At 47.9% G+C, this 20,307-nt stretch overlaps 1 protein-coding gene across 5 annotated transcripts in view; it reads right to left on the reverse strand.

The window, feature by feature from the left end:
- The window catches only part of MICU1 (mitochondrial calcium uptake 1), an 83,608-nt gene that overhangs the window by 57,215 nt on the left and 6,086 nt on the right, over positions 1-20,307 (reverse strand). For all 5 annotated transcript variants that reach the window (XM_027692888.1, XM_027692887.1, XM_027692886.1 and 2 more), the window contains exons 3-5: positions 15,917-16,099; positions 6,115-6,295; positions 564-726 (exon numbers count right to left, since the gene is read on the reverse strand). In XM_027692888.1, coding sequence (XP_027548689.1) covers positions 564-726; positions 6,115-6,295; positions 15,917-16,098 — 526 coding nt within the window. In that variant the 5' untranslated portion in view covers position 16,099. The remainder of the gene's footprint in view (positions 1-563; positions 727-6,114; positions 6,296-15,916; positions 16,100-20,307) is intronic.

Below are 20,307 nucleotides of genomic sequence, written 5' to 3' on the forward strand. Positions count from 1 at the left end.
CACCAAATATTCAGGACACAGTTCTCCAGACAAGAAAAGAGTCTGCTCCCCCACTTGTTGCCTGCCAAATCCCCAGAGGTCCCACAGCTGACCTCCTTCCCTGCAATCCACAGGGAATTTGAAGAGCGCAGAAATGAGCTCTGGCCTGGCCAGCAGCATCACATGGGGCTGCCTGGACCCCTTTGGAACCATTTGGGTTGGAAAAGACCTCTGAGATCATCGAGTACAACTTTTACTGCCAAGGTTTCCCTTGTCAGAGCAACCTCCTTTTGCAGGTTTATGAACAGTTCTTGAAATGTTCCAGTCCAAGGTAATCATTCCCTATTAAATACAGGAGAAAGGCATCCCACCTGCTCTCCAAGGGCTCACACCAACCAGATCTGCCACGCTGCAACAGCACAGCAGGCACCATGGAAGGGAAGAGGCTAGTTTTGGGAAAGGGAGCTTCAGGAGGTGCTTCCTGGCCCCAGCAATGCCAGGCTCAGAGCTGGGAAGGTTAAAGATCAGGGAAGCAGAGACCAGAGCGTGTCAGTTCCCCAAATTACCCCCCACCCATCACTTACTCTCTGGCTGTTTTTCATTGGGTGTTATGGACCTCACAAAGTCCTGGGGGGTCATAAAAACCTCCGACTCCCCGTGCTCGTTGATCACCTTCAGCGTGGCGAAGTATCTGAAGATCTTGTCCGGTGTGGAGTAGGCTCTGATCCTGTTCTCATATTCCATCACCTGCCAAGGAAATGGAAGCAGCATCAGATGTGCTGTGTCCTCCCCCAGCCCCAACCCTCACTCCTCAGAGGGATTTGCCACGGGACAGGTCGTGTGCAGCAGCACAACCCTCGACCCTTCCAGCGGCGTTTCCTTCACAAGCCTTGGAACCACCAGGAAAATTGGACACAGGAGCTGCTGGTGTCCCCAGACTAAGAACAAACACTGGAAATCTTTTATTATTTATAAGTTTAGACTCTTCATCATGGCACAGGAAAAATAAATTAACAAAATCCCCGAAGGCGCTTTTAAACATGAGCATAAAAAAAAAAAGGTGCTGGCATCAAATTTGTGAATCTAAAGCAGCTCAACGTTTTAACCACAGTGTTGAAGGGTTTGAATTGTGATTAATAAATGAAGTAAGAGAAACAAGCCTGGGAGAGCTGGGAGAAACCTTTACTTTCAAGCAGAGTGTTGGAAAAAACTCCTCAGAGCCGCAGCTGGTTGCTCAGTCACCCAACCTCATTTTTTCCTCTCTTCTATCACACTGGCAGAATTCCACAGAAACTCAGTCCTCTTCTCCCCACCAATCTGCCTCTTGCTAACTCTGCCAGTAGTGATTATTTTGTACCTAGAACCAGTTTCCCCAACACACAACTGGAATTAATCAAAGGGAACAGAAAGCTTTTCTAAACAAAATCACATCAAAAAGCCACAAGGGAGGAAAAAGGCACAAAAAGACCTACACTCCATCACGTATTAGAGGAGAAAACTTTCCTCCTTGCTTCAGCTTTTTATTCCTGCATCATATGCCATGTTTAACAGTCCATAATGTACTTGAAACCTTCAGTACTTCTGGCCAAGAGCCACAGAAGAAAAAAAACCCCTACCAATGATGTGCTGGAAGAGAACAGGCGAGATCAAGGGTACTGCCAAGGCAGCTGTAGATCATTTCTGGCTTTGGTCCTGTTTCAGCCTTGTCCTTTAACTTGAACAACTTCCTCACCCTGATGTTTATCAGACAGAAAACACCCTCTCTGGTTTTTCCTATTTCTAGGTTAGAACAAGCCAAAGGTTTTTAATCCCCCAAGTCAGGCTCTGGTAAAGTAACTAGGGGAAAGCAAAGCCTCTCCTCTATATTTATTCCAGTTCAGATCTCCAGCAAATGCAACCAGAGATGACATTATCCACAGTGACAATACCTAAAGCATTCCTTCCACTCTTCTCTGCATCACCACGACTTTTCCATAATTCACATGTCCTTGCATCAACCACTAGAGGCAGTTCCCTCTTTCCTGCAGGGAAAGTTTTTTTCCCCAGGCCCTTTGCACCTATAATCAACAAACCTTATCTGGTCTTTATTGCTTCAGTCCACAGGGCTCTCTAAAGATAAGGGCACTGGATCAAGGGCAATTGCTTTATTGCCAAGTTACAAGTCATTGTCAATCAGCTGAACTGCAGTAAAAGATGACACCCACTTTCCCAGCTCCTTCTGGCTTTGTCTACTGCTCCCACCTGGCAGGAGGCAACTCCTTACACCAAAGTGATCATCTGACTTGTGGCTGCAGGCCCAATCTCACCCCTTCCTGACCTGATCTCATGAATAACACTCCACCCACCTTAATCAGCCAGAAACAGTCTGGTGTTTTTGCCTTCCAGCAAGACAACTAAACCCAACTGAGCCCCAGACTGGAGCCAAGAGCAGACACCACAGACCACAGCCAGCCCCCTCCATCCATGACACCCCTTCAACACAGCCTGCTTTCTACCTAAAAAACTCATCTGCCCAATTTTCCAAGCCTATGGAAGTGGAGAGTCCATTTACAGTCCTGTCCTGGACCATGTACCATCCTGTCCTCTATCCATAGGTACTCCTGAGGGAAGAGCTTCCTGGGATGACTGCCAGGCACTCATGGGGATGCAATTTTGAATGTGCAGCTCTGGACCAGGAAGGGTCACAGTCTGTTGCTCCAAAGCCACACCTGGCTCCCAAAGCACCCACAGCTTAATAACGACACAGGCTCAAAAACAAGTCTCCTGTCTCAGCTTGCAGCACAATCTAGACCAAAAAAGTAGAATCTAAACTGCTTTTTAGCATCTCACAGGTAGCTTTCATTACAACCCAAACCCCACTTCTTCCACCAGCTTGCCCACAAGAAGGGAACAAATGCAGCCCCACTCCTTCCCCTTGCCCGCAGCTGAACTCAGTGACATCATTTCCTGACATGAGCTCAGCAGCTGGCAAAACCTGACAGATGTGCTACAGCCCATCCTCTGACTTCAAGGCTGGATGGAACACAAAGCCAGGTCAGGAAGGGAACAGCCAAGATGCTGCAAATAAAAACAGCTCCCTTACTCAAGACTGGGGGCTGAACACAAAGCTGGTGATGATATGGGTGGCCTGATCCCATGAGGAGATAAGAGCCCATGTACTTGGGTGCACACACCACCATTTGAGAGGGGTTTTTGCACTACTTCAAAACAATCTGGACATGAAATCATCCCAGACAAGTGTCTCCTCCCATGACCTCTCACCTTCCCCCAGTACACGAGTCCTGGACTCAGGGAGGACCAGCCAAAAAACTCTCATCTGCCCCCAGAACTGCAGCCTCACGGAATCAGGCACCTCCACAAACATAATGTGATTCAAAGGGAGAAGTCCCTTTTTGGCATTTAGTAGTAGAGCATGTACTGGAGGAGAAAGAGGAACAAGTAATCCCTGCTGCTCTACAAGAGGGAAGCTGCTGTTGAGACTGTCAATGTCTATGCTAAGCCTCAGGTTAAAAAACCTTAATCCTATGCTGACATGAAAATAAAGCTCTAAATTAACATCTCAATGCACTTCCAGAGCATCGAGGGGCCTCCCTGACCATGCAACAGCACACATCTTAGCAGGGTAAATTAATTAGGATTCATTTTCTTTGTGTTTCCCATTGTGATGCACAACCAAACGAAGGCTCAGCATGACTAACACCCCAAGGCAACATACCTGCAGGACCCAAACACTGCAAGTGCATCTTGATAAAGCAGCCCTAATGCTGCATGCAAACACTTCTAGCAAGTTAATTAACACATCAGCCTGCCCACACCATACATTACAGCTCATTAGCCTTCAAACCATACAGGCACTCAAGTAATCTTTTCCTCCTCTGCCCTGCACACTGCACAGACAACACGTGCCTGGAGCCATCCACACAAGACCCCAACACTTGCTGAGGGGTTTATATTTCAACTTCCCCTTCACTGGATCACTACCTAAAATAGCAGTGTCAAACTTAATTTATTACTTCACCACTAATCATCAGCTTCATTAAAAGCAACATCGGGATAACAAACAAGTGTTAAACACTTGCAATTAGGCTTAATTTTTTCCGCAAGGAAAATCCCACACTATTTTCAGTTAATTATGGGCAAAGTTGGAAAGGGTTTTCACTGGGGGTGGTGGTGTTTGTTGGGATTTTTAAAGGTATAAGAAGAGTCGAGAATTCCCTGCGTGCTACACAATTTACTAGGGGAGCAGCACATCCTGGGAGCAGCACATCCTGATTTTGAGTCAGGAGCAGGGGCACACCTTCCTCTGCCATCTGAGCTGGCCACATTCAAACATTCCTCCTGAGGTGACTCACCAGGGCAACTGCTGAGCAAACACTGAGCCCACGGTGGAGCTGCTCAAACAGGGAACCTGCACCTGGGACACTGCCTGGCACATCCTGCTTGGCAGGAGGCACGAGCAGCACTGGCATTCAGGTCACAGAGGGTACATTCAGTCTGCAGGCTGAGGAGAAAAGGCTGATGTTGTCAGAAAGATGAGGAGGCCTGTTTTAAACAGTGCCCTCCCCAGTGGAATCGCTGCTCCCGAGCTCAGGAGGAAGGGAGATGGGACCGAGGGGGGATCCAGACCACACACCATTCCCACTGACCTTTTGGGAATGCCTGGCTCGTGTCTTATCTGGAAAGTGAGGCCATACTCCTCCCTGCCCAGCTTGGGAAGGAAAGAGCTGGTCAACACATCTCTAACACCCAGAATAACAGCCCTGGCCTGCAAACACACTTTCTCTGGCTTGCCCAGCCAGCAGCCACCAGCCACTAAGACAAAAACCAATCTTTACACCCAGAGAATCAAAAACAAGAGTGTGGGTGAGGGTGGACTGTGGTTTGCTCTTTGCAACCTGCCTCCATCTGCTGACACTGGAAAAAAACCCAGTGACCTGCTTTCCTTGAGCAGTACTGGCAAGAGCTGGAGCTGCCAGAGCCCCTGACACCCCACTGCCACCAAAATTAGGGGAAGAACCCACATTCCTGGGCAATTCTGAAAGCCTCAGCACAGCATCTTACAACATCACTTCACTGAGTTGCCACCAGCATGTCACAACAGGGGAGAGTTTGCAGCCCCAAATACCACATGGCACTTGAAACCTCAGGTTGGGTAAATCTACTCTAACCAGGAACCAAAAATGATTCAGCAACTTCAAAAGAAACAGCTCTTAATTTTTCATGAAAGGCTGTTAAAGCCATTATATAGGACCATCCACAGTTTAACAGCTAATGAGATGCAGCCTCCAGGATATGGACTTACAAATAATTATCAGAAGCAAATCATACAGAATGGGAGTACGTGCTCATCAGAATTCCTTTCTCTTTGGCGCTGCAAAGATATTAAATCATCCACCACAGCCCAATAAAACCGACATCCAGACAGGTTTAAAAAATAAAGTACTGTTGTCTGCCAGCTCCCAGTTGCAGGACTCTCTGATACCTTATATCCTGTAATAACAGTGGTTACAGATAGCACCAAACTAGTTGTCAGACAGCTCTGAGGAGCCCAAGGCTCTCAGAATTACCCAAGAGAGAAGGCAGGTCACAAGATGACAATACAGTTTATTACTCAAGCTTTCCTCCTCATGAAAATGTGTCTGATCTGAAAATTGAATTGGCACAAGAGTTGAGAGAGAGCCAGGACTAACCACAAACAGGGAGTGAAGCTGTATTTCAACAACTACATTTACATGCAATAATTAAAGGAAAAATTCATCCTCTACTTCTTCCTCCTGCATATTCCCAGACAAAGGGGTGGACTCAGAGACACACATGCTGGATGTCTCAGATGGTTTAAAAGCTTTGGCACCAGTCCCCTACTTCGCATGCACCATCCCAAAAGCCACCAAGGCAGGAGCCTCGATTATCATCAGGAAGCCACTTCTTGGACATCCCACTGGAGCTGGGAATGGAGGTCCCCATTTCAGAGGATCAGTGCACTGTGCTTTCCAAATAAACAAGGTTCAGCCTGAAGAAAACCCACGGCATCATGCCAAGAAAGTAAGTTCCCCACACAGTAAGGAAATAAAGACAAGCCCAGAGGGAGTTTTCCCCCTTGGAGCAGCTGCAGGTGTAACATGGCCCCGTTTGTACCTTACGGTCCCTGAACCCCGAACGTTTCTTCTTCTTCCCCTCCGGCTGCGCCTCCTCATCGCCCGGTGCCACTGCCTTCCTGCCCTCACTGCTGCTCTCCTCCTCCTCCTCGGGCTTCCCCTTCTCCCCTGGCTCTGCCCTCGGGCCGTGTCTCACTGAGGATGAGTCTTCTGCGTAGGCCCTGCAGCGGGGAAAAGAAAATGTCAGGTCAGGGAATGACTGGAGGTCACACAGATGCTCCTGCCAGGATCCACCTGAATGAAACACTGGGGACACCTCAGTGTGGGACTGCAAAGGAGGGATCAGCCCCCTTGGAACACCTGTTGTAACCAAACCTCCACCCCAGGCCAAAACCCAAGCTAATAATTCCAGTACATTTTCCCAGTCCGAGAACACCAGAGCAAACCACCCCGTGAATTATTGCACCCTCTCCCCAAAAGTACACACGCCAGAAGCACTGGGAAGGGCACATCATGCCCCCTCTAGCACTGGATTCTACCTCTGCTTCCCCCCAAGAAGATACCCAAAGCGCCAGAAGTGTGTTTTACCACCAGCACTGCAGGATTCAGGACGAACAGCACCTTTGTTTCAGCTCAGCTGATTTATTTTCTATCTCCAGAGCTTGACAGGCTGTTTTATTTCCTTCTTCCACCAACGACTCTTGTAAACTCCAGTACTACAGGATTTGTGACAACAGAACTGGAGTTGTTTATCCTCAAGGAAGAAATAAAACTGGCAGAGCACAGGACCCCTTTTCCCCTTGCTGTTCAAACACAAAGATCTTCGGGCAGCTCTGTTCACAGACCAAGACTCAACACTCAAAATCACTCAAAGTCAGGAGCAACTCCCAGAACTGCAACTGGCAACGGGGTGATTAAATAAAAAGCAGGATAAATCCGTAAGCCAAACAATGCTCTGGCATTCCTATGCTTTCCTTGTAAAGCAGTTCAGAACCAGCCAGAGCTCAGGCCACATTAACATCACTGGATCTATAATCTCTGAGGATCTGTTAACATGTCACAAGTAACAAAGCCAACAGTTTGACAAAATTGTTTCTCTTTCTAAAAGTCTCAGCTCAGGGAAACATCCCAGGCTGCCTGTAATTTAAGCAAAGCTGCATTTACTTTGCATTCCTGGTGATTTATTTTGGACTAATCACAGTGTATGGGGCTCACACACAGTGAGGTGCCTCTCCTTAGCCACTTTGGTACTCCCTGGAACTATGAACGTGGTCATTTACAGCCCTGTGAGTTTATTCCAAAAGGGCTGCCTTGAGAGAAAAACAAAATCAGCCCAAGATTTTTTCAAGTCTCCCAAGCTCTAAGCAAAAGGTTACATTTATTTCAACCTACCAGTTTCCTGGAAAACACAGATGTGGTATGTAAAATGCACAGAAAGAGTCTGTGTGTGTCTCCCCAAAAACCACAGAATCATGGAATGGTTTGGGTTGGAAGGGGCCTTAAAGATCATCTCATTCCAACCCCCTGCCAGGGCAGGGACACCTCCCACAGCTGGCAGCACTCTCAGCACATCAGCTTCCAAGAAGGAGAAATTATGGCAGGTGCTCCTCCAATTAATTTAAATGCTACCAAAACAAAAGACAACTCACTCCTTACCAGCACCCAATTGTCAATTCACTACAGTCACAGTACACTGGTGGAAAGCAAACACTTTGACACTCATGGAATGGTTTGGATTGGAAGGGACCAGCTCAAATAGGGGTTCAGAGGGTTCTGGTCCACACTGGGCCAGAAAACAGCTCCATCACCAGGGTTTGAGGTAATGAAATACATGAGTGCTGGGTGAAGAGCAGCACTAATCCTGCCTTTTCCAAAATAATGGAGTCTTACACACCAGTCTTTCCTTTCTGGAAAGGTCCTGAGCCTCAATTTGCCAATGTATTTTTGTAAGTCTTATGGCAAAGCACCACCTTTAAGAAGTCCACTGAACCAAACTTTCAGAGACAGGATCCAAACCTGGGTCCTCCACAAGTATCCTAAGACAGGGAGATTATTTCCCCAGAAAAGTCAGGCAGCTGATCTGTCTCTGGGAGCATGAAGTCCACGCTGGCACCTCTCCTGAAGCCTTTCCTGAAAGTTTAATCAGCACTGGCACATCCTGGAGGAGCTGTGGTTTTGGCTGATACACAGTTTGCTGGAATAGGCTGTTGCCAGCTGAGGCTACACCAGCAGCACTGCCATGGGAAGCCCTTGTGCAGGGAGGGCACCAGCCTCAAGCAGTTCTGAGGGAACAGGGGACAGAAAAGCAATAGAAAATCAATTGCTTATCTACACAACCAAGCTATTCCACACAGAACGTGCTGAGAAGCTGTATCAGGAAAGATTTGCTGCTGTAGTGCCTGAGTGACAGCTAGCAAAGCAGGGAAGGGATGGATGGAATTGAAAATCAAACATTTTCAGCAAATCCTACGCGTTCCTTCAATCCATCACTCTGTCAAGCCACTTGGCTGCAGCAGTACAGACGTAGGCTGTTTGAGTGCAGTCAGCTTTTTTCCCCCCTCTGGTTTACCCAGGTAATTAACTCTGCTCTACAGTCACACCACCACCCCAGCACACAGGCAAACGAGCTCTGAGAAGCAAGGCTGAGTTTGTAGGCTACTTCTCAAACAAGGTTTTAACCAGCTGTTCCTCACCTCCAGGCCACAGTCCAAACTGCTCACTGAACTGACCACTGAAGGAGCTGCTCTCTGTGTTCCTACTCCTCTGTGTATTTGACATCCTGCACCACCAGCCTCTGTTGAAATTCTTGGTTTCCAACACCTGCAACTTCCATCCTGTGCCCACATCAAGTCTTTCAGTGCAGATGTCAGAGTATGGCTGGAAAAGAGCCCGTAGCCCCAGAAATATCCACCCTGCTGGACTTCCATCAGCAAGTGAAGACCCTCCTCCTCCTCTCCTTGACGAGGCTGACTTTCCAATGGAATGCCTGGTGCTACAGCTTCTGCAGGAGAGGGAAATGGAAACCCAGAGCCCCTTCACTGTGTGCCCAGAGCAGCTGCCAGCCTGTCCCCACAGGGATCCTGCCCTGGATCCTCATCCCACTGCCAAGCTTCAACCAGCCTGGGCTCTTCAGGTTCTCCCCCTCCCTCAGTGAACTGAATCTGAACCAAAGCCTATTTCCCACCCACTTAGCAACATCTTCTTTAAATCCTTGGAGAAAACCAACAATCAAGTGTGAGATTGGGTTCATCATCCCCCCCAAAAACACACAGAGCTACCACAGAGGACCACAATGCTAAATTCTCACTTAGCAAATTGTTCTGTAAGAAAGCCAGGAACATGCAACCATAGGATGTACTTCTACAAAGGATCTTGGGACTCACACCAGGCACTGGCACAACACTGCACAGTTGCAGGTCTTCCAATCAGAGAAATCCCAGTCCCTCACTTGAAAGGATTTTTCTCCTCTGAATGACAGAAGCAGAGCAGTGAGCAAACAAATCACAAAGCTTCGTGGCTGAGACCACAGTGCTCAGTTACCCTCATACTGAGGGCAGCAGAAAAGCACTCAGCTATCAGTTGCTGCTTAGTCTCAGAAGGAAATGTAGGAGATCTAACAACAAATTGGGCACCCAGGAGACAGCAAAGCCACTGGCACCAAACAAGAAGCAGGAGGGAGGAATCCTGCCTGCCACACGTTCCTCAGCTGACTCAGAGTTGCCACTCTCCCTGTATGTAAACATCTGGAGAGATCCAAGCAAGGTTCAAAAGCCACTTAAGACTTCAGGGCTTTCATGTTGAAATGCAAAAGCAAGTTTGGATACTACATTCATAAAAACAGGCAACCTCCAGGGATCAGGAGAACTTTCAGTGAGGAGCTCTGTCTCACCCTCAGCTCAGCCACATTCAGCAAATTATCTGCCTGAAACTTTAAAAAGAAATTAAACAGAGATTATGATGAGCCACAACCTAATTTTTCAGGGTGTCACCCCACTCACAGGACTCTTGACTATTTTGCTCCTCACCTTTCACGTACCCAACACTGACATGAATTGTCACAATGGATTTGTGGCAAGAACTGCAATGAACACACCAAAATTAAAATCATTCCGGAGATGAACACGAACAATCAGATTGAGGAGACAGCTCTGGATACCAGCCATAGCCTAAAATAGGCCCAAGAACATAAGGAGACAGCAGTGCAGTCCTTGAGATGCTCATATCCTTCCTTCCACCCCAGCCAGCAGCAGCAATATCCCCCCAGAAAGTGCCTTCAGCCACTGACATGCACTCCTAGGAAGAGCTGGACCAGCTGGAGAAGATCCAACAGGGAACAGCAGGAATGGTTAAGGGTCCAGAACAAACTATGGGAAAAACTGACCTAAGTAAATCCGATTGCTCCAGGAAAGATGGAAAAGAGGAGGGTGAGGTAACTGTGATTTATATAAACCAGCTGCTGTGGGACTGTTCCCTTGGTCCAGCAAGGACAGGACAAGAGGCAGGACATGCCCAAGGACATCACGAGGGAAGAGATGTACCCCTGGGAAAGGGGGAGAAGGCTGAGCATCCACAGCCACACAGACACAGCTGGATGGTGCAGAGAGCACTGAGTGCTGAGGGGGGGACAGGGGAGGATTTATTGCCTCCTGCTCCCTCCACCACCAGCTCATTGCTGTAAATAGGTGGCACAGCTGCCTGCCAGGACCAGCTGGGAGGCCCCCAGCCCTGCCCTGGCAGCAGAGCAGCCCATGAATCCCACTCTCCTCCAGCACAGCCCAGTTCAGGCACAGCCCGTGGGCGTGAGGAGCTGTGCTCCAGCCCCAGGGGAACCTGATGGTTGGGATCAGTCTCCCGTGGGATGACACTCTGCTCCTTAGAGCTGACCCCCTGACAGCCTGCAGGGGAAAACAGTTGCTCCACAAAGGCTGTCAGCCCCAGTGACACACACTGGAGGCATCCTGGCATTGCCCCTACATCCTTGCAAACTGTAAATCTGTTATTTAATCCAGGAGACACTGCTTTCATTTCCAAACAGAGCTCCCAGCATCTGATTCTTTCCTTTCCCAATGTCCATGGAAAAAACCACTCTGAAGCCAAAAGCACCTTCTTTAAAGACACCACTCCTGGATCAATGTGCCTTGAAGCCTTAGGGAAAGAACCCTCAGCACAGCAATCCTAAGGATAGTTTCTTGAGTCTGTCATCTTTCACAAAGAATTAAAATAATAAATCATAGAATCACACAATGGTTGGGGTTGGAAGGGACCTTAAAGATCATCTGGTTCCAACCCCCTGCCATGTAGCAGAGGTCTAAAAATAAAAATAATCTCACATGGATAATACCTCCAATTTTTCATCTTTTCTCTCCTACATTAGGTTAAGTAGTACCTGACACATCTACAGCTATAAAACAGGTTTCTCCCCTCCTGACTATGATTTATGTGGTTTCCTTTGTTTTACTAGAACAAAGATTTTTAAAGTCTCAGTTTCAGCTGGCACAAGATATTTCCAGAAATTCTGCCATAAAAAATGTATTCTAAGCAAATTACTCTAAAGCCCCAAGGACACTGATACAAAAAAGCAATGCATTGTTAAACAAGAGTTATGGAATCCTAGAATGGCTTGGGTTGGAAGGGACATTAAAGCTCATCTCATTCCACCCCCTGCCATGGGCAGGGACACCTTCCACCAGCCCAGGTTGCTCCAAGCCCCATCCAACCTGGCCTTGGACACTTCCAGGGATCCAGGGGCAGCCACAGCTTCTCTGGGCAACCTGTGCCAGGGCCTCCCCACCCTCACAGGGAAGAATTCCTTCCCAGTATCCCATCTAGCCCTGCCCTCTGGCAGTGGGAAGCCATTCCCTGTGTCCTGTCCCTCCATCCCTTGTCCCCAGTCCCTCTCCAGCTCTCCTGGAGCCCCTTCAGGCCCTGGAAGGGGCTCTCAGCTTTCCCTGGATCCTTCTCTTCTCCAGGTGACCCCCCCAGCTCTCCCAGCCTGGCTCAGAGCAGAGGGGCTGACACAGTTAGGACTCAGCTCCACAACTAAGGGCTGATCTAGCCCTCAAAATTAACTCCAGAAGTGTCAGTGAAGTAAAAACAATTACAAAAAGCTGTGAGAGTCATCAGAGCAAGGAAAACTAAAGGCCTTTCCTACAGTAGAGCAGCAGGGGACTGGACACAGGATGGCCAAAGGACAGAGGGATGGAGGAAGAGAGGAAGACACAAAATACTTTGGTAGGAAAGGAACTTGTTGTTAAGCAACTTCCAGAGCAACACAGGTGTCTTGCCTTTATTCTTACCACCAATATATTCACAGAAGGACAAGAAATTCAGCTAAATACTAAAATAAACTAAATACTTCCAGTCCATCAGGAAGAGCTCTGGCAAGACTCTGCTTACAGGGGTCCTTCTGTGCCTCTGCTCCCTTGTTTCGCTCAACACCAGATTGATCAACCAGCTTCAGCACTGCAATGCCAGTTTAAGTGCTTTCAGAACCTGCCCACAGATTCAGCCAGGAAGGGCTGTGCCATAAATATCTGCAGCCATTTCCCAACACTCCAAACGGGCATTAGGAGCTACAGAGTACAAGTTTTACACGAGCATCACTAACACAATATTTTTTATAAACATTGGACTTGCCACAAACTGTGAGGTTCAGTACTTGTCATACATTAGTGCCTCATTTAGACTGGCCAATGACTGCACCAAGATTTATTTCAATTAATTAATTCAGTTCATTATGCCAGTGCCCACATACCTAATTGCTTTTATTGCCAGCTGGAAATCCTCAGAGTGTAAGTTATTGCTGAGGAAGGGTGAACTTCATTAGTCTTCTGAGCTCAGCTATTTGCACTGCTCAAGCATTCCTTGCCACGGGAAAACAGAGCAGCATTAGCTACTCCTGGTGCATAATTATCCAGGTTCCCCCAAAAAGCAGGCAGCAGGGCTTCCTGGAGGAAAAGCAAGGCAACAAACCTTGCCTGCAATGAACCAAACGTGAAGATCCCCCCAACCCACCTCCCATCTTCAGAAGACCCAAACTAAGCCTGTCCTGTCTTGCACCACAAACCCATACGTGGGTTTTTCCATATGTATCTTCTCAAGCCTTGATTTCTCCTCCACCTTTCTGAGGGCTTCCTCACCCCAGCACTGGCTTTTGCTGCTGTTGCCCCCACACCCTCCAGACTCCCTGTGGAACACACCCTGGTTCCAGGCTGCACCTGGGAACTCCTGTCTTTCTTCACCCCACACAGTGGAAAGGGCAAGTTCCTACCCAGGCCCCGCCGTACTAATCCAATTAGCAAGGCTCACCAGCAGCAGAAGCGTGACAAATCTGCTTTGAAACAGAAAGCTGGGGTATTTTTGAGCACTGAGAGGTGCAGTGCTGCTCCCCACGCGCCAGCAGAGAAGAGTTGTGGCATTTACACAAAGCTTTATGCGGATGACAAAAAGAAATACAAGTCAGATTTCCTTTAATTACTGCTCTTCCTCTAGCTCTGCATCATCTTCTACTTGTCTGGCCCAAGAAACATAAAATATTCAACTGCTTCTTGATTTGGCCTATTACACCTTTACTATAAAGAAATATTCACATATTTACCTGTTATAACTAATTAGGTACAGGAAGTAGCAATAACTCAGAATGTAACTACCTGAATAACTCAGGATGTCATCACAAACATCCTGTATTCACTCGTGATTACACTTAAACTCCACTAATCACCTAATTTATATATTGGGAAAGACAAAGGAAATTTGCAGTTCATGCCTCATCTCTTTGAACAAGGCTAAAAAAAGTCCATTTGAAACCTCCACAGGTGTCATTTTGAAGAACTTTCTACATCAACATATCAGTTCTGTTCCTCTTCTTATTCATGCCAAGTAATTAAATTAACACTGTAAGCTTGGGTGCACTTTTATTTTACAGTTGCCAACACAGTGGATTTATTTCATGGCTCATACAGGAAAGGAACACTTGAAAGTCTGTACAATTCTATTCAGTGCTTTACAGATTTATAAAGACAAAGGAGACAGAGCAAGGAAAGGAAAAACAAATAATAACAGCGAGTCAGTCTCTCCAGACTGATAAGGACTGGGTCTCCTTTGACTGATTTCTGTCAGATTTTAGCTGAGCAAGGTCAAGCCTGGTCAGTGCTCAGGGGCCTCCAAGGAACAGCCAAATACTGCAGGAGCCAAAAACCCTCCTGAAAACCCCCTGACCTAGCACTGCACACACCACCAGCAGCTCTTTGCTGCAGAACCACCTTCCTCCTGATAAAGACATCACCTAAAACCTGGTTTTAAAAGCAGGGGGATCGTGCTACAGGAGGGAGTTATTAACTCCGTGCCCCTGGGACAGCTTTACGTGGAACACAATGTCCTACCTGCTTCATGAGCATGCTGAGGGTGTTTTAAGTGGAAAAACCCTGCTGGAAAAGGGGTGTTATCCTGCCCATTCCCACAGAGGCACTCTGGGGATAAAGAGGTACTGCATCAGTGCAGGTTATTAGCAAAACACAGCATAAAACTGTGCTGGATCACTGTGTTCTCCCTCTGCCTGAGCAACTCCTGTTAGCAGATCCCGGGTTTGACAGCTCCAGGAACAGCCAGAACAGCTCCCATCACCTTTTCCTGCTGCATTAAAACCAGAGCCTTCCAGCCACAGGTGAGCAGAGAGCCAGCAACAAACCGCTGAATATTAGGAGGAAAACAACACAGCTTTTGAGCAAACACTTTGTTCTTGGACTCTGGCAGCAGTCACAGTGCTGGTGCCACGCTGCTCCCACCAGGGCAGAGGAGGGAGTCCCTGATTTATTTCAAACGTGGCCCAGGTTCAGTGGGGGTCACCTCAGATGAGCCCAAATATCCCCCTTCCCCACACAGTTATGGAAACAAGCTTTGAGCCTCACAGCCCATGAGTGGGTGCCCTCAGACTCCAAATCCACGTAAATCCTGAGTGCTGCTGCCTTCCCACCAAGGGGTAGACCATCCCTTCAGCTCCCCTGCTATCTTATATATGTGAAGCAAGCAGTGAGCAGAACACACAAAAAACCAGAGCAGCAAACCCTGGCCAGGTGTGCTCCTCAAACAGCCCTGCCCAGGAGCTGTGCAGGCAGAGGGTTCTCCCTGCACAACACCACAAACCACCACACAGGGGGAAACCTGGCAGGAAACCTCAGCAAGGCAAAGGGCCCACGTGAGGAAACACCTCCACCCTGAGCTCTGCCACTGCCCCCACTGCACCCAACAGCAGAGCAGCTCCTGGGGAGGCACTGACAGCCACTCCTGCAGCCACTCCTGACACCCAGCAGGAGCAGGACAGGCAGGACCAGAAAGCATCCAAAGGGAGATGGGGAAGGGCCGTGAGGGGAAGCACCGTGAGGAGTGGCTGAGGGTGCTTGGTGTGTTCAGCTGGAGCAGAGGAGACTGAGGGGAGACCTCACTGCAGTTCCAGCTGCCTGGGGAGGGGCAGAGGATGGGCAGGGACTGAGCTCTGCTCTGGGGGGACCAGGGACAGCACCCAGGGAATGGCTGGAGCTGTGTCAGGGCAGGGTCAGGTTGGATCTTAGAAAGAGGTTCTTGGGCACTGCCCAGGCTCCCCAGGGCAGTGGGCACAGCCCCAAGGCTGCCAGAGCTCCAGGAGGGTTTGGATGATCCTCTGGGACACAGGGGGTGACTCCTGGGGATGGGCCTGTGCAGGGCTGAGGGTTGGACTGGATGATCCTCGTGGGTCCCTCCCAGGTCGGCACATTCTGTGATTCTGTGAATAACACAAATTCTGCAAAGCCTCCCCACGTGCAGGTACTTACCACAGGCAAAAAATAAATCAAACAGGCATTTGTTACCTCTGCCAGAGGAACCTGGCACCGGCTGTGGCCGCAGCGGTGCCGATGAAAGCTGCCACCATGAGCCTACGCCAGGCTGGGTGCTGGGCTGTGCCAGGGTGCTGGGCTGTGCCGAGGTGACGCCGTGACACGGACACAGCCGCCAGCCCCGCGGCCACGGGCAGGAACCGAGCCCGGAGCATCCTGCAAGGGAGACACGGGTCAGGCAAAGGGAGAGCAAGGCAAGGTCTGCACTGTGGAGTCTCCTAAAAAAATCAGCACAGTTTCAGAAAATAACTGTCACAGGTGTTCATTACCTGTTCTGAAACAGGCAGGTGATCTAATTAACAGCACATGATGAGTGCCAGGTATTGGCACACGCCCGGCTGACACTCCCCACTACTTACCAGCATTGTTCAAATTACTCCTCCCCAGCCTGTCCCCAGCACAGTCACCAAGAGCGAATCTCTCTTGCCCACAGAGGTTGTGGCTGCCCCTGGATCCCTGGAAGTGTCCAAGGCCAGGCTGGACGGGGCTTGGAGCAGCCTGGGACAGTGGGAGGTGTCCCTGCCCATGGCAGGGGGTGGGACTGGATCAGTAGAAGGTCCCTCCAACCCAAACCATTCCATGATGCCATGGAATATTTTCAGTGTCTCTCTCTAGTGCCAAGGCATGGAAGATGCAGGTAGACCTAACAAGCAAATACAGCAGAGAAGAGCCCCATTTGGCCAGAGGGAAAGTCACAGCTGGATTTTAAAAGGCAACTTAAGCCAAATAACAAGCAAACCTACCAAGCAAAACCCAACCCGGGCGTTTTAAATCTCCCTAAGAAAACCCTACTGTTCTTGAATCACTCTTTCAGGTTGCCTGGAGCAAAACATTTATATTCAACTGTAAGTACAAGGCAAGTTTCAAAGTGTCAAAACTTGTAAAGTGCAATCCATATCCCGGAACAGAGACAAATGGGAAACCAGAGCTACAAATCTAAACATAATTACAACGGGGAAATCAGAACCGCAGAAATGTCACCTCAGCACACACCAGCTGCAGGAGGCAAAGCAATTTTGCTTGCTCAGAAGAGAGTAAACGATGCCTTTGGAAAGAAAATGTGCTGCATCCTTCAGTGAAATAAAGGGTTTATTTCTAACGGAGGCAAATTCAATTTTTCCAACCGTGGGGGTCAGCCTTAAGACTGGGAACAGAACAGTAAAGGAATTCCCAAGGCCAGTAAAAACACAGAGAAGAGGAGCAGTAGCCCAATATTTTCCTTTTATTCCCTGTTCCTGCCATTCTCCTTGCACATTCCCAGCCAGCAAATAACCACTGGATACAAAAATCAAGCCAGTTCTGCTGGTTCCCATTTGCTTTTGCAAAGCCACAGGTTGTCTGTCTGTCCCCACCCTGGTTTATGGGCAAACACCACAATCTCTGGTACTCACAGCAAATCCACCTGAAGCACATCCATTGAATATCAATATCCATAGATATTCATCTATGCACTTCTTAAAATCAGCCTTATCGTTCTGTTTACTCTTTTTAAATAAACAGGTTTAAAATTAAGGTTTTAATGGAACACAGCCAGCTGACGGTGTTTATTCTCCAATCTTCTCCAGCCCTGAACAACAGAAGATTGTTATGAAAAATATTTCTCACTTCAAATTTAAAATTATCTCCACTCTGCGCAAACCCGATGTTCCCGTTTCACCTCCAGGGACGAATTCCTGTCACACATGCAGAGAAAAATCTGCATGTGTTACTTTCCCCAAGAAGTTATTGCCACCCTTACTTGGGTTCCCCATCCTAATTACAGCTTTATATTCCTGAAATGTATTGGATGAGGGAAGTGTTGCCAGCACCATTTAATCAGCCAAAATGAAAATCAAGCCCCACAGCGCTCACTTTTGAGCTTGAAGAGATTTTTACAACATTTCAGATTGTTGGCTTTAGTACTGAATAAATGTTTACTCTGCCTGAGCCTTAAGAAACACTCAATTATCTGCTTTGTCCAAAGGTAATCTCCATCCTTGATTGTGCTGGGACATTCACCCAAAAACTGCTCACTTGGTAGCAGTTGCCTGAGAGAGCTGAAAGAGGCAGTTCCCATATTAACCCTAAATTAAAAAGCATCCTTATCTCAGAACAATAATAATAATAATAAAAAAGACCTTTGGAAGCTGAATTTTCCATGCTTTCCACCTGCAATTTTTACGAAGCCTCCCAATTTTCTTTTTGTAAAATCAAAAGCACCACAGTGCTTGGTGTGTTTGGTTAAAAGCTCCAGGCATTTAAGTCAAGATCACTCAGGAGAGCTGGTGCTCACTTTCAAAAAGATCAAAAATGAGCATCTTGCCCTGAGTGCAGCAATGAAAAGCTCAGCACCATGACCTGCAGTAGAGTGAGGAATAAAACTGAGATCAAGCACAGAACTCCCATGAACTGATGTGATTACAGCCTACAACAAGAAACAACCTCAATTCCTGTTTGATTTAATGTAATAAAAGATTAATTTTTATAGGATACAACAAAGTAACACAGAGGAAAAAAACCCCAACCACTTAACTCCAAAATAATGAAAATAAGCAAACCTAAAAGTGATCACAATGTTCTGGTGCTGCTGCTACAGGGAATCTGCTTTGTTTCCAAGAGATAAGCCTGTCCTTATCTTAAGTTCTTGCTCAGAACAGCTCTACAGTTACTTTCAGAGATTGATTTTAATATCATTGGACAAAAGAAACAGCTGGGGCTTTTTTCCAGAACAGAATGACCCATCTGCTCTTATTTATGCCACAAGACATTGGTGTTATTTTTTCTTTTAAGCAGAAGAGTCAACGGACAGACTCAAACCCACTGGGAAAACACCACTCCCAACCCAAGACATGACAGGCTCCATTCAAACTGAGACCACCCAGATCACGTGGAAAGAAGAAATGCAAAATGATTTCAGCAGTTCCATCCATTCTGGCTTGATGGGGATACCTGATTTCCTCAGTGATCCTCTCTCTGCCAACCTGTCCTCCAAGCAAACTTGAGGCAGGTTCTCCACTTCTCCCCCTCTGGCCACATCCAGAGCATCAGCAGTCCAGCCCTGGATTTTTCCAGTGTGGATAAGAACTGGCAGATCCCAACTCTTGCATCCTTTTCCAGATACCAAAAGAACAGAGAAAAAAAAAAAAAAGCCTTGCTCCTGTTTTTCCAGTCCCCTCATCAGCTGATGGTCCCAAGGCTGGAAGCACTAAGCAGCCCAGGCAAAAGGGAATTCCCACACTTGGGTACCCCCCCAGCACTGAACTTCTGCAGCCCTTTTTGGGGATCCAGAATAGATGAAACACACTTAAAGCAGTGTTTTGAAGTCGAAGCTGGCCTCGGTAGCACAAGCATGTGAGAGGCAGAACAGTAATTAAATAAGCTGATGGCTGTTTAATTTTTAATCAGACAAGGGTTCAGAGGCACTTTTTATCTGAACAGCTTTACCAGGACATGGTAAGCTCGGCCATCAGTGACACTGAAATGCCAATTGTAAATTTAAATTAAAAATATTGTTATGCAGCAGGACCTTCTGAAAAAACAAATTTGCATTCAGGAGGCACTACTTAGGCAAAAGAACTCCTGCAGGGACTGGCTGAGATGGAGCCCCTAAGAACTCCAACAGCCTTCCAGAGCTGTGTGTTTATTAAAAAGCAAAGTTTGACGTTGCCAGAGCACATCAAGGCATCCTGACCCAGCAGATGCTGCAGGAAAATTCCTCCCCTGTTTCCACCTCAGCCCCTGGCTGTCAGTTATCCCTCAGCCTGCTCCCTGGAGCCAGAGACATCAGCCCCAGGAGGTGTGAGGTGCCCTGAAGCACAGAGCCAGCAACTCCAGAGAGCAGCTCTCAGCTCCCAGCTCTCCTGTCTCCATCTTCTGAACAGCATTTTGGGGAAGCAAGAATTAAAATGGGGGAGAAAGTACAACAAATCCAAAGGGAAGGAAAAGCCAAGGTGCAAGGGAAAGGGTGAAGCAATCAGGAGAGAAATGTCACCATTAACACCAGGCATAGGTAAAATAATCTGAGACACAAAAACCAGGGAGGGGGGAAAACCCCACAGCAGAAAAACCCTGCCTCCACTAATGTCACTAATTATTACTTCTCCTCCCCCCAGTTCTCCATACTTTTCATTTACAAACTGGTATCAGGAAGAGACATTCCCAGGGAAGCTGTGGCTGCCCCATCCCTGGAAGTGTTGGACAGGGCTTGCAGGTGGGATTGTGGGTGTCCCTGCCCACGGCAGGGCGTGGAACCAGGTGGCCTTCAAGGTCCCTCCCAAGCCAAACCATCCTGACTCCATGACCCCACGAAATCCATAAAAGAGTAATTCCTACAAAAGGTGCCTGGAGGTGGATTCCAGCTCCTGAGGCATCTGAATCCACCCCTT

Source organism: Neopelma chrysocephalum, unplaced genomic scaffold, assembly GCF_003984885.1.
Source record: "Neopelma chrysocephalum unplaced genomic scaffold, ASM398488v2 Primary Assembly neopelma1_89, whole genome shotgun sequence".
In the NCBI taxonomy this organism is placed as follows: Eukaryota; Metazoa; Chordata; class Aves; order Passeriformes; family Pipridae; genus Neopelma; species Neopelma chrysocephalum.